Source organism: Petromyzon marinus, chromosome 42 (assembly GCF_048934315.1).
Source record: "Petromyzon marinus isolate PM22_M1 ecotype Great Lakes invasive population chromosome 42, UKy_Petmar_22M1.pri1.0, whole genome shotgun sequence".
NCBI classification, from domain to species: Eukaryota; Metazoa; Chordata; class Hyperoartia; order Petromyzontiformes; family Petromyzontidae; genus Petromyzon; species Petromyzon marinus.
In genome coordinates, this window is record NC_133708.1 from 1,559,842 (window position 1) to 1,573,751 (window position 13,910).

The window sequence follows — 13,910 nt, forward strand, 5'->3', positions numbered from 1 at the left end:
TCCCCAGGCGATGTCTAGACATAGGACCAGGTCCTTATTTTAGGCTGAGTCGACCTAGGGGAGGCCAAAGATTGGTTCAGATGTTCACTGGTCGTTGCTGCCATCCAAATACACAAACACACATACACACACATACACATACATACACATACACACACACATACACACACATACACATACATACACATACACATACATACACATACACACACACATATACACACACATACACATATACACACACATACACACATACACACACACATACACACACACATACACACATACACACACACATACTCACACACATACACACACATACACACACACATACACACACATACACACATACACACACATACGCACACACACACATACACACCCATACATACACACACATACACACACATACACACAACAACAACAACCGCCATTCGCCACTAAGTGGCGGTGACGTCACCACGACGCTTGTGCCAGGCCATGTGCACCTTGAGGCCACGTGAAGTGTCGAACGCCCGCTGGCAGGAGGTCACGGGGCAGACCCAGGTGCCACGGGTCGACTGACTGAGATGACTGGCTGATGCACCACCTGTGCCCCCTACTGTGCCAATCTGCTGTGCTTTAGCCACCCGGCGCTTCGCTCGTTGTTGTGAGCGTCGCTCCTCCGCTCTCCGTTGTTGTTGGAGGGCGACTGGCCTCCAACTGCCCAGTAGCGTCCTTCACGAGCCTCCTCCACAGAGGCCGATCTTGACACCGCTGGTACCAGTCATCGGCAAGTCCACTCAGTTCCACGTCCTCCTGTACCACATCACTCCATCTCTTCTCTAGCCCGTGCCGCGCCCGTTTAGCCCCCTCGATCCAGCTGAACAAAAGCTGTTTCGGCATGCGGTGGCTGAGAATGCGGGCTACATGACCCAGCCATCGCAGCCTTGCCCGCCGGAGGAGCTCAACGATGGGACCTTGCCCAGATCTTTCAAGGATTTGTGAGCTCCTCACACAATCCATTCTGGTTAAACCCAGGATGGATCGTAGGCAAGCTAGCCTAAATGTTTCTAACCGGCGAAGATGTTCCATTCGGGGGGTCCACGTTTCGCAAGCGTAGAGAAGGGAGGGAATGACCGTGGCCGAGAAGACCTGAAGCTTAGTGCGGAGCGACAGACCAGGTAGCTTCCACACAGCGTTACGCAACCGATGAAAAGATATTGTCGCTCGACTGATTCGGAGTGAGACCTCTGCTGTTAATGGAGCCGGTCATAAGCACACTGCCCAGGTATGGGAAACTCTCCACTCTCTCCACAACTGCCCCATCACCGATTGGGAGTTGTGGGGGTGGAGTGTCCGATGGTACAAAATACCCAGGCAGGTGCTTAGTTTTGGTGGGGCTGATGGACAGGCCCCATCTCTTAGTGGCACGCTCCAGTCTCAGCAGCAGCGTCTCCAACTCCTCCTCTGAATGAGCAGCTATTACCAAATCATTGGCATACATAAGGTGGTTGAGCAATAGGGAGCCATCCCTTGACCGCACCCGGGCATCGACCAGCCTCCCATTATATATGTACCAAATGGAGATTCCCCCGGTACAGCTATTGAAGGCTTCACGAACTACGTGGTCAAAATAGATGTTAAATAATGTGGGAGCCAGAGGACATCCCTGTCGCACCCCAAGGTGTACAGGGAATGGCTCGGACTCCCGGCCTACTTAGTTTTACCCGTGCCCGCTCACCATCATGAAGGTCCTTAATGATCGTGAGCAGAGGGTCAGGGACTTCAAAAGCATGAAGAAAAACCCAGAGCCCAGGCCTACTGATGGTATCATAGGCCTTGACCAGGTCAATAAAGCAGAGATGTAGGTCTTGCTGGAATTCCCTAAACCTCTGCTGTAGCAGACGGACAGAAAATATGGCATTTGTGCAGGACCGCCTTTTCCTGAAACCGCATTGGGGCTCCGCAAGCCTCTCCTCAGCGTGCCTGGCAACGCGATGTTGAATGATCCTTGCCAGGACTTTTCCCGGCACACTGAGGAGTCAGATGCTCCTGTAGTTGTTCCAGTCTATGCGGTCCCCCTTCTTAAAGAGGGGGACCACCAGGGCATCCTTCCAATCCTGCGCAATCCGTCCAGTGGTCCAGACTGTTGTTATGATGTCATATAGCGCAGTCTGTGCACAAACGCACACACACTGACACACACACACTGACACACACACACTGACGCACACTGACACACACACACGCGAGCACGCCTAGCATCGGTTTTTCCCTCCCCATTTAGAAACATGTTTTGAGATTATTACATTCTTGAGATTATTTGGCTTCTCTAAACGTCCAAATGATTGGCCACTTTGTTGAGCGGCTATTATTTGTGATGACGAGGTCTCATCAGTGGGGTCAGCAAGGTCTATTGAGCAAACTTTGCCAGGACCTGTCTTCGAATCGTGTCTCTTTGGTGATGATGATGATGTTGTAGATGTTGATGAGGATGATGTCGATGATGATGCTTTTGATGATGTTGACGATGATGTTGATGATAATGTCGAGTATTATATTGGTGCTGATTATTATGTTTTTGTAGTTTATGATGTTGTTGATAATGATGTTCACGATGTTGATGATGATGTTCATAATATTCTTAGTTTTTTCGGTAAGGTCACGTTGAAGAGAAACAACAAAATAACAAAATATATATAAAACAATAAAAAATTCTCACGACGTTTCGACCATAACTCAAACGGTCATCATCATGCAAACCGACACACCTGATGATGACCGTTTGAGTTATGGTCGAAACGTCGTGAGAATTTTTTATTGTTTTATATATATTTTGTTATTTTGTTGTTTCTCTTCAACGTGACTTTACCGAAAAAACTAAGAATATGAATTACTGCAGTCACGAAAGCTTTAAATCAAAGATGTTCATAATGTTGTTAAAGTTGATGATGTTGATGTTGTTGATAAGGATGTTCATGATGTTGTTGATGATGATAATGTTGTTGATGATGATGATGTTGTTGATGTTGATTATGGTGTTGTTAATGATGTTGATGATGATGTTAATAATGTCTCCTCTCTACAGGAGGCCGATGTTTCCTACTATGACGCCAAGCAGCACGTGAAGGTAGGCACACCTCAGTCGCATTGGAACGATCATCACGACGACTTCGATGACGGCTACGACGATGACGACGATGACAACGAAGACGACGATGATGACACCGTGGGATATCAACTACACTGCAGGCTCTCCCTGCGCAGGGCCGCACACCGGATGAGATGTTCACGCGGCACATCGCAGATGCAGCGCAGCGCATCCGCGTGGCGAATGAAGGCGCGCCAGTCTATGGTCCAGTGCATTGTGGGTTGCCTGGATTGTGGATGACGACGATGATGACAACGACGGTGACGTCACAATGCGGCGGTGTTGCTTCCCGTGGCGGTGCTGCCATGCTGCTGGCGTATCGCCTCCAAACGCTCGGAGCTTCCTCCTCCTGTCCCATGCCGGAATCGTCGCGTTCGGTTCCTGAAGAAGGTCGTCTGATCGAACTGTCGGATGTCGTTTCGATCAGACGACGATGGCGACGGACGGGCGGCGGCGGCGGCGATGAACTATGGCGGCGTCTCATACTAGAGAAGACGTCTCTAATTTAGTATGAGACGTCTTCTCAAGTATGACACGTCTTATTTAGTATGAGACGTCTTCTCTGGTATGAGATGTCTTCTCTGGTATGAGATGTCTTCTCTAATATGAGACGTCTTCTCAAGTATGAGACGTCTTATTTAGTATGAGACGTCTTCTCTAGTATGAGATGTCTTCTCTAGTATGAGATGTCTTCTCTGGTATGAGATGTCTTCTCTGGTATGAGACGTCTTCTCTGGTATGAGACGTCTTCTCTAGAATAAGATGTCTTCTCTGGTATGAGACATATTCTCTAGTATGAGATGTCTTCTCTGGTATGATACGTCTTCTCTAGTATGAGATGTCTTCTCTAGAATGAGATGTCTTCTCTAGTATGAGCCATCTTCTCTGGTATGAGATGTCTTCTCTAGTATGAGATGTCTTCTCTAGGATGAGATGTCTTCTCTAGTATGAGACGTCTTCTCTGGTATGATATGTCTTCTCTAGTATGAGACGTCTTCTCTAGTATGAGCCATCTTCTCTGGTATGAGACGTCTTCTCTGGTATGAGATGTCTTCTCTAGTATGAGATGTCTTCTCTAGTATGAGATGTCTTCTCTGGTATGAGACGTCTTCTCTAGTATGAGATGTCTTCTCTAGTATGAGATGTCTTCTCTAGTATGAGATGTCTTCTCTAGTATGAGATGTCTTCTCTAGTATCAGACGTCTTCTGTAGTATGAGATGTCTTCTCTAGTATGAGACGTCTTCTCTAGTATGAGATGTCTTCTCTAGTATGAGACGTCTTCTCTAGTATGAGATGTCTTCTCTAGTATGAGACGTCTTCTCTATTATGAGATGTCTTCTCTGGTATGAGATGTCTTCTCAAGTATGAGACGTCTTCTCTAGTATGAGACGTCTTCTCAAGTAGGAGATGTCTTATTTAGTATGAGATGTCTTCTCTAGTATGAGATGTCTTCTCTATTATGAGATGTCTTCTCTGGTATGAGATGTCTTCTCTAGTATGAGATGTCTTCTCTATTATGAGACGTCTTCTCTAGTATGAAACGTCTTCTCTAGTATGAGATGTCTTCTCTGGTATGAGATGTCTTCTCTGGTATGAGATATCTTCTCTGGTATGAGACGTCTCCTCTAGTATGAGATGTCTTCTCTAGTATGAGATGTCTTCTCTGGTATGAGACGTCTTATTTAGTATGAGACGTCTTCTCTAGTATGAGATGTCTTCTCTAGTATGAGACGTCTTCTCTAGTATGAGACATCTTCTCTAGTATGAGATGTCTTCTCTAGTATGAGATGTCTTCTCTAGTATGAGACGTCTTCTCTAGTATGAGACGTCTTATTTAGTATGAGATGTCTTATTTAGTATGAGATGTCTTCTCTAGTATGAGACATTTCATTTAGTATGAGATGTCTTATTTAGTATGAGACGTCTTCTCTAGTATGAGACGCCTTATTTAGTATGAGATGTCTTCTCTAGTATGAGACGTCTTCGCAAGTATGAGATGTCTTTTCTGGTATGAGACGTCTTCTCTGGTATGAGACGTCTTCTCTAGTATGAGATGTCTTCTCTAGTATGAGATGTCTTATTTAGTAAGAGATGTCTTCTCTAGAATGAGATGTCTTCTCTGGTATGAGACATCTTCTCTAGTATGAGATGTCTTCTCTGGTATGAGACTTCTTCTCTAGTATGAGATGTCTTCTCTAGTATGAGATGTCTTCTCTAGTATGAGATGTCTTCTTTAGTATGAGCCATCTTCTCTGGTATGAGACGTCTTCTCTAGTATGAGATGTCTTCTCTAGTATAAGATGTCTTCTCTAGTATGAGACGTCTTCTCTGGTATGAGATGTCTTCTCTAGTATGAGACGTCTTCTCTAGTATGAGATGTCTTCTCTAGTTTGAGATGTCTTCTCTAGTGTGAGACGTCTTCTCTGGTATGAGATGTCTTCTCTGGTATGAGATGTCTTCTCTAGTATGAGACATTTTCTCAAGTATGAGATGTCTTCTCTAGTATGAGATGTCTTCTCTAGTATGAGATGTCTTCTCTAGTATGAGACGTCTTCTCTAGTATGAGATGTCTTCTCTAGTATGAGATGTCTTCTCTAGTGTGAGACGTCTTCTCTGGTATGAGATGTCTTCTCTGGTATGAGATGTCTTCTCTAGTATGAGACATTTTCTCAAGTATGAGACGTCTTCTCTAGTATGAGATGTCTTCTCTAGTATGAGATGTCTTCTCTAGTATGAGATGTCTTCTTTAGTATTAGACGTTTTCTCTAGTATGAGATGTCTTCTCTAGTATGAGACGTCTTCTCTAGTATGAGATGTCTTCTCTGGTATGAGACGTCTTCTCTAGTATGAGATGTCTTCTCTAGTATGAGATGTCTTCTCTAGTATTAGACGTCTTCTCTAGTATGAGATGTCTTCTCTAGTATGAGACGTCTTCTCTAGTATGAGATGTCTTCTCTGGTATGAGACGTCTTCTCTAGTATGAGATGTCTTCTCTAGTATGAGACATCTTCTCTAGTATGAGATGTCTTCTGTAGTATGAGATGTCTTCTCTAGTATGAGACGTCTTCTTTAGTATGAGACGTCTTATTTAGTATGAGATGTCTTATTTAGTATGAGATGTCTTCTCTAGTATGAGACATTTTATTTAGTATGAGATGTCTTATTTAGTATGAGACGTCTTCTCTAGTATGAGACGCCTTATTTAGTATGAGATGTCTTCTCTAGTATGAGACGTCTTCTCAAGTATGAGATGTCTTCTCTGGTATGAGACGTCTTCTCTGGTATGAGACGTCTTCTCTAGTATGAGATGTCTTATTTAGTAAGAGATGTCTTCTCTAGAATGAGATGTCTTCTCTGGTATGAGACATCTTCTCTAGTATGAGATGTCTTCTCTGGTATGAGACGTCTTCTCTAGTATGAGATGTCTTCTCTAGTATGAGATGTCTTCCCTAGTATGAGATGTCTTCTCTAGTATGAGCCATCTTCTCTGGTATGAGACGTCTTCTCTAGTATGAGATGTCTTCTCTAGTATGAGATGTCTTCTCTAGTATGAGACGTCTTCTCTGGTATGAGACGTCTTCTCTAGTATGAGACGTCTTCTCTAGTATGAGATGTCTTCTCTAGTATGAGATGTCTTCTCTAGTGTGAGACGTCTTCTCTGGTATGAGATGTCTTCTCTGGTATGAGATGTCTTCTCTAGTATGAGACATTTTCTCAAGTATGAGATGTCTTCTCTAGTATGAGATGTCTTCTCTAGTATGAGATGTCTTCTCTAGTATGAGATGTCTTCTCTAGTATGAGATGTCTTCTCTAGTATGAGACGTCTTCTCTAGTATGAGATGTCTTCTCTAGTATGAGATGTCTTCTCTAGTGTGAGACGTCTTCTCTGGTATGAGATGTCTTCTCTGGTATGAGATGTCTTCTCTAGTATGAGATGTCTTCTCTAGTATGAGACGTCTTCTCTAGTATGAGATGTCTTCTCTAGTATGAGATGTCTTCTCTAGTATGAGACGTCTTCTCTAGTATGAGATGTCTTCTCTAGTATGAGATGTCTTCTCTAGTATGAGATGTCTTCTCTAGTATTAGACGTCTTCTCTAGTATGAGATGTCTTCTCTAGTATGAGACGTCTTCTCTAGTATGAGATGTCTTCTCTGGTATGAGACGTCTTCTCTAGTATGAGATGTCTTCTCTAGTATGAGATGTCTTCTCTAGTATGAGATGTCTTCTCTAGTATTAGACGTCTTCTCTAGTATGAGATGTCTTCTCTAGTATGAGACGTCTTCTCTAGTATGAGATGTCTTCTCTGGTATGAGACGTCTTCTCTAGTATGAGATGTCTTCTCTAGTATGAGACATCTTCTCTAGTATGAGATGTCTTCTCTGGTATGAGACGTCTTCTCTAGTATGAGATGTCTTCTCTAGTATGAGATGTCTTCCCTAGTATGAGATGTCTTCTCTAGTATGAGCCATCTTCTCTGGTATGAGACGTCTTCTCTAGTATGAGATGTCTTCTCTAGTATGAGATGTCTTCTCTAGTATGAGACGTCTTCTCTGGTATGAGACGTCTTCTCTAGTATGAGACGTCTTCTCTAGTATGAGATGTCTTCTCTAGTATGAGATGTCTTCTCTAGTGTGAGACGTCTTCTCTGGTATGAGATGTCTTCTCTGGTATGAGATGTCTTCTCTAGTATGAGACATTTTCTCAAGTATGAGATGTCTTCTCTAGTATGAGATGTCTTCTCTAGTATGAGATGTCTTCTCTAGTATGAGATGTCTTCTCTAGTATGAGACGTCTTCTCTAGTATGAGATGTCTTCTCTAGTATGAGATGTCTTCTCTAGTGTGAGACGTCTTCTCTGGTATGAGATGTCTTCTCTGGTATGAGATGTCTTCTCTAGTATGAGATGTCTTCTCTAGTATGAGATGTCTTCTCTAGTATGAGATGTCTTCTCTAGTATCAGACGTCTTCTGTAGTATGAGATGTCTTCTCTAGTATGAGACGTCTTCTCTAGTATGAGATGTCTTCTCTAGTATGAGACGTCTTCTCTAGTATGAGATGTCTTCTCTAGTATGAGACGTCTTCTCTATTATGAGATGTCTTCTCTGGTATGAGATGTCTTCTCAAGTATGAGACGTCTTCTCTAGTATGAGACGTCTTCTCAAGTAGGAGATGTCTTATTTAGTATGAGATGTCTTCTCTAGTATGAGATGTCTTCTCTATTATGAGATGTCTTCTCTGGTATGAGATGTCTTCTCTAGTATGAGATGTCTTCTCTATTATGAGACGTCTTCTCTAGTATGAAACGTCTTCTCTAGTATGAGATGTCTTCTCTGGTATGAGATGTCTTCTCTGGTATGAGATATCTTCTCTGGTATGAGACGTCTCCTCTAGTATGAGATGTCTTCTCTAGTATGAGATGTCTTCTCTGGTATGAGACGTCTTATTTAGTATGAGACGTCTTCTCTAGTATGAGATGTCTTCTCTAGTATGAGACGTCTTCTCTAGTATGAGACATCTTCTCTAGTATGAGATGTCTTCTCTAGTATGAGATGTCTTCTCTAGTATGAGACGTCTTCTCTAGTATGAGACGTCTTATTTAGTATGAGATGTCTTATTTAGTATGAGATGTCTTCTCTAGTATGAGACATTTCATTTAGTATGAGATGTCTTATTTAGTATGAGACGTCTTCTCTAGTATGAGACGCCTTATTTAGTATGAGATGTCTTCTCTAGTATGAGACGTCTTCGCAAGTATGAGATGTCTTTTCTGGTATGAGACGTCTTCTCTGGTATGAGACGTCTTCTCTAGTATGAGATGTCTTCTCTAGTATGAGATGTCTTATTTAGTAAGAGATGTCTTCTCTAGAATGAGATGTCTTCTCTGGTATGAGACATCTTCTCTAGTATGAGATGTCTTCTCTGGTATGAGACTTCTTCTCTAGTATGAGATGTCTTCTCTAGTATGAGATGTCTTCTCTAGTATGAGATGTCTTCTTTAGTATGAGCCATCTTCTCTGGTATGAGACGTCTTCTCTAGTATGAGATGTCTTCTCTGGTATGAGACTTCTTCTCTAGTATGAGATGTCTTCTCTAGTATGAGATGTCTTCTCTAGTATGAGATGTCTTCTTTAGTATGAGCCATCTTCTCTGGTATGAGACGTCTTCTCTAGTATGAGATGTCTTCTCTGGTATGAGACGTCTTCTCTAGTATGAGATGTCTTCTCTAGTATGAGATGTCTTCTCTAGTATGAGATGTCTTCTCTAGTATGAGATGTCTTCTCTAGTATCAGACGTCTTCTGTAGTATGAGATGTCTTCTCTAGTATGAGACGTCTTCTCTAGTATGAGATGTCTTCTCTAGTATGAGACGTCTTCTCTAGTATGAGATGTCTTCTCTAGTATGAGACGTCTTCTCTATTATGAGATGTCTTCTCTGGTATGAGATGTCTTCTCAAGTATGAGACGTCTTCTCTAGTATGAGACGTCTTCTCAAGTAGGAGATGTCTTATTTAGTATGAGATGTCTTCTCTAGTATGAGATGTCTTCTCTATTATGAGATGTCTTCTCTGGTATGAGATGTCTTCTCTAGTATGAGATGTCTTCTCTATTATGAGACGTCTTCTCTAGTATGAAACGTCTTCTCTAGTATGAGATGTCTTCTCTGGTATGAGATGTCTTCTCTGGTATGAGATATCTTCTCTGGTATGAGACGTCTCCTCTAGTATGAGATGTCTTCTCTAGTATGAGATGTCTTCTCTGGTATGAGACGTCTTATTTAGTATGAGACGTCTTCTCTAGTATGAGATGTCTTCTCTAGTATGAGACGTCTTCTCTAGTATGAGACATCTTCTCTAGTATGAGATGTCTTCTCTAGTATGAGATGTCTTCTCTAGTATGAGACGTCTTCTCTAGTATGAGACGTCTTATTTAGTATGAGATGTCTTATTTAGTATGAGATGTCTTCTCTAGTATGAGACATTTCATTTAGTATGAGATGTCTTATTTAGTATGAGACGTCTTCTCTAGTATGAGACGCCTTATTTAGTATGAGATGTCTTCTCTAGTATGAGACGTCTTCGCAAGTATGAGATGTCTTTTCTGGTATGAGACGTCTTCTCTGGTATGAGACGTCTTCTCTAGTATGAGATGTCTTCTCTAGTATGAGATGTCTTATTTAGTAAGAGATGTCTTCTCTAGAATGAGATGTCTTCTCTGGTATGAGACATCTTCTCTAGTATGAGATGTCTTCTCTGGTATGAGATTTCTTCTCTAGTATGAGATGTCTTCTCTAGTATGAGATGTCTTCTCTAGTATGAGATGTCTTCTTTAGTATGAGCCATCTTCTCTGGTATGAGACGTCTTCTCTAGTATGAGATGTCTTCTCTAGTATAAGATGTCTTCTCTAGTATGAGACGTCTTCTCTGGTATGAGATGTCTTCTCTAGTATGAGACGTCTTCTCTAGTATGAGATGTCTTCTCTAGTTTGAGATGTCTTCTCTAGTGTGAGACGTCTTCTCTGGTATGAGATGTCTTCTCTGGTATGAGATGTCTTCTCTAGTATGAGACATTTTCTCAAGTATGAGATGTCTTCTCTAGTATGAGATGTCTTCTCTAGTATGAGATGTCTTCTCTAGTATGAGACGTCTTCTCTAGTATGAGATGTCTTCTCTAGTATGAGATGTCTTCTCTAGTGTGAGACGTCTTCTCTGGTATGAGATGTCTTCTCTGGTATGAGATGTCTTCTCTAGTATGAGACATTTTCTCAAGTATGAGACGTCTTCTCTAGTATGAGATGTCTTCTCTAGTATGAGATGTCTTCTCTAGTATGAGATGTCTTCTTTAGTATTAGACGTTTTCTCTAGTATGAGATGTCTTCTCTAGTATGAGACGTCTTCTCTAGTATGAGATGTCTTCTCTGGTATGAGACGTCTTCTCTAGTATGAGATGTCTTCTCTAGTATGAGATGTCTTCTCTAGTATTAGACGTCTTCTCTAGTATGAGATGTCTTCTCTAGTATGAGACGTCTTCTCTAGTATGAGATGTCTTCTCTGGTATGAGACGTCTTCTCTAGTATGAGATGTCTTCTCTAGTATGAGACATCTTCTCTAGTATGAGATGTCTTCTGTAGTATGAGATGTCTTCTCTAGTATGAGACGTCTTCTTTAGTATGAGACGTCTTATTTAGTATGAGATGTCTTATTTAGTATGAGATGTCTTCTCTAGTATGAGACATTTTATTTAGTATGAGATGTCTTATTTAGTATGAGACGTCTTCTCTAGTATGAGACGCCTTATTTAGTATGAGATGTCTTCTCTAGTATGAGACGTCTTCTCAAGTATGAGATGTCTTCTCTGGTATGAGACGTCTTCTCTGGTATGAGACGTCTTCTCTAGTATGAGATGTCTTATTTAGTAAGAGATGTCTTCTCTAGAATGAGATGTCTTCTCTGGTATGAGACATCTTCTCTAGTATGAGATGTCTTCTCTGGTATGAGACGTCTTCTCTAGTATGAGATGTCTTCTCTAGTATGAGATGTCTTCCCTAGTATGAGATGTCTTCTCTAGTATGAGCCATCTTCTCTGGTATGAGACGTCTTCTCTAGTATGAGATGTCTTCTCTAGTATGAGATGTCTTCTCTAGTATGAGACGTCTTCTCTGGTATGAGACGTCTTCTCTAGTATGAGACGTCTTCTCTAGTATGAGATGTCTTCTCTAGTATGAGATGTCTTCTCTAGTGTGAGACGTCTTCTCTGGTATGAGATGTCTTCTCTGGTATGAGATGTCTTCTCTAGTATGAGACATTTTCTCAAGTATGAGATGTCTTCTCTAGTATGAGATGTCTTCTCTAGTATGAGATGTCTTCTCTAGTATGAGATGTCTTCTCTAGTATGAGATGTCTTCTCTAGTATGAGACGTCTTCTCTAGTATGAGATGTCTTCTCTAGTATGAGATGTCTTCTCTAGTGTGAGACGTCTTCTCTGGTATGAGATGTCTTCTCTGGTATGAGATGTCTTCTCTAGTATGAGATGTCTTCTCTAGTATGAGACGTCTTCTCTAGTATGAGATGTCTTCTCTAGTATGAGATGTCTTCTCTAGTATGAGACGTCTTCTCTAGTATGAGATGTCTTCTCTAGTATGAGATGTCTTCTCTAGTATGAGATGTCTTCTCTAGTATTAGACGTCTTCTCTAGTATGAGATGTCTTCTCTAGTATGAGACGTCTTCTCTAGTATGAGATGTCTTCTCTGGTATGAGACGTCTTCTCTAGTATGAGATGTCTTCTCTAGTATGAGATGTCTTCTCTAGTATGAGATGTCTTCTCTAGTATTAGACGTCTTCTCTAGTATGAGATGTCTTCTCTAGTATGAGACGTCTTCTCTAGTATGAGATGTCTTCTCTGGTATGAGACGTCTTCTCTAGTATGAGATGTCTTCTCTAGTATGAGACATCTTCTCTAGTATGAGATGTCTTCTCTGGTATGAGACGTCTTCTCTAGTATGAGATGTCTTCTCTAGTATGAGATGTCTTCCCTAGTATGAGATGTCTTCTCTAGTATGAGCCATCTTCTCTGGTATGAGACGTCTTCTCTAGTATGAGATGTCTTCTCTAGTATGAGATGTCTTCTCTAGTATGAGACGTCTTCTCTGGTATGAGACGTCTTCTCTAGTATGAGACGTCTTCTCTAGTATGAGATGTCTTCTCTAGTATGAGATGTCTTCTCTAGTGTGAGACGTCTTCTCTGGTATGAGATGTCTTCTCTGGTATGAGATGTCTTCTCTAGTATGAGACATTTTCTCAAGTATGAGATGTCTTCTCTAGTATGAGATGTCTTCTCTAGTATGAGATGTCTTCTCTAGTATGAGATGTCTTCTCTAGTATGAGATGTCTTCTCTAGTATGAGACGTCTTCTCTAGTATGAGATGTCTTCTCTAGTATGAGATGTCTTCTCTAGTGTGAGACGTCTTCTCTGGTATGAGATGTCTTCTCTGGTATGAGATGTCTTCTCTAGTATGAGATGTCTTCTCTAGTATGAGACGTCTTCTCTAGTATGAGATGTCTTCTCTAGTATGAGATGTCTTCTCTAGTATGAGACGTCTTCTCTAGTATGAGATGTCTTCTCTAGTATGAGATGTCTTCTCTAGTATGAGATGTCTTCTCTAGTATGAGATGTCTTCTCTAGTATTAGACGTCTTCTCTAGTATGAGATGTCTTCTCTAGTATGAGACGTCTTCTCTAGTATGAGATGTCTTCTCTGGTATGAGACGTCTTCTCTAGTATGAGATGTCTTCTCTAGTATGAGATGTCTTCTCTAGTATGAGATGTCTTCTCTAGTATTAGACGTCTTCTCTAGTATGAGATGTCTTCTCTAGTATGAGACGTCTTCTCTAGTATGAGATGTCTTCTCTGGTATGAGACGTCTTCTCTAGTATGAGATGTCTTCTCTAGTATGAGACATTTTCTCAAGTATGAGATGTCTTCTCTTGTATGAGATGTCTTCTCTAGTATGAGATGTCTTCTCTAGTATGAGATGTCTTCTCTAGTATGAGATGTCTTCTCTAGTATGAGATGTCTTCTCTAGTATTAGACGTCTTCTCTAGTATGAGATGTCTTCTCTAGTATGAGACGTCTTCTCTAGTATGAGATGTCTTCTCTGGTATGAGACGTCTTCTCTAGTATGAGATGTCTTCTCTAGTATGAGACGTCTTCTCTAGTATGATATGTCTTCTCTGGTATGAGATGTATTCTCTAGTATGAGATGTCTTCTCTAGTATGAGAT

General features: G+C 41.4%; 1 protein-coding gene across 3 annotated transcripts in view; it reads left to right on the top strand.

Annotated features, from left to right (window-relative positions):
• Positions 1–13,910, top strand: part of LOC116951295 (voltage-dependent calcium channel subunit alpha-2/delta-2-like) — a 196,563-nt gene that overhangs the window by 65,420 nt on the left and 117,233 nt on the right. For all 3 annotated transcript variants that reach the window (XM_076073414.1, XM_076073413.1, XM_076073416.1), the window contains exon 5: positions 3,071–3,112. In XM_076073414.1, coding sequence (XP_075929529.1) covers positions 3,071–3,112 — 42 coding nt within the window. The remainder of the gene's footprint in view (positions 1–3,070; positions 3,113–13,910) is intronic.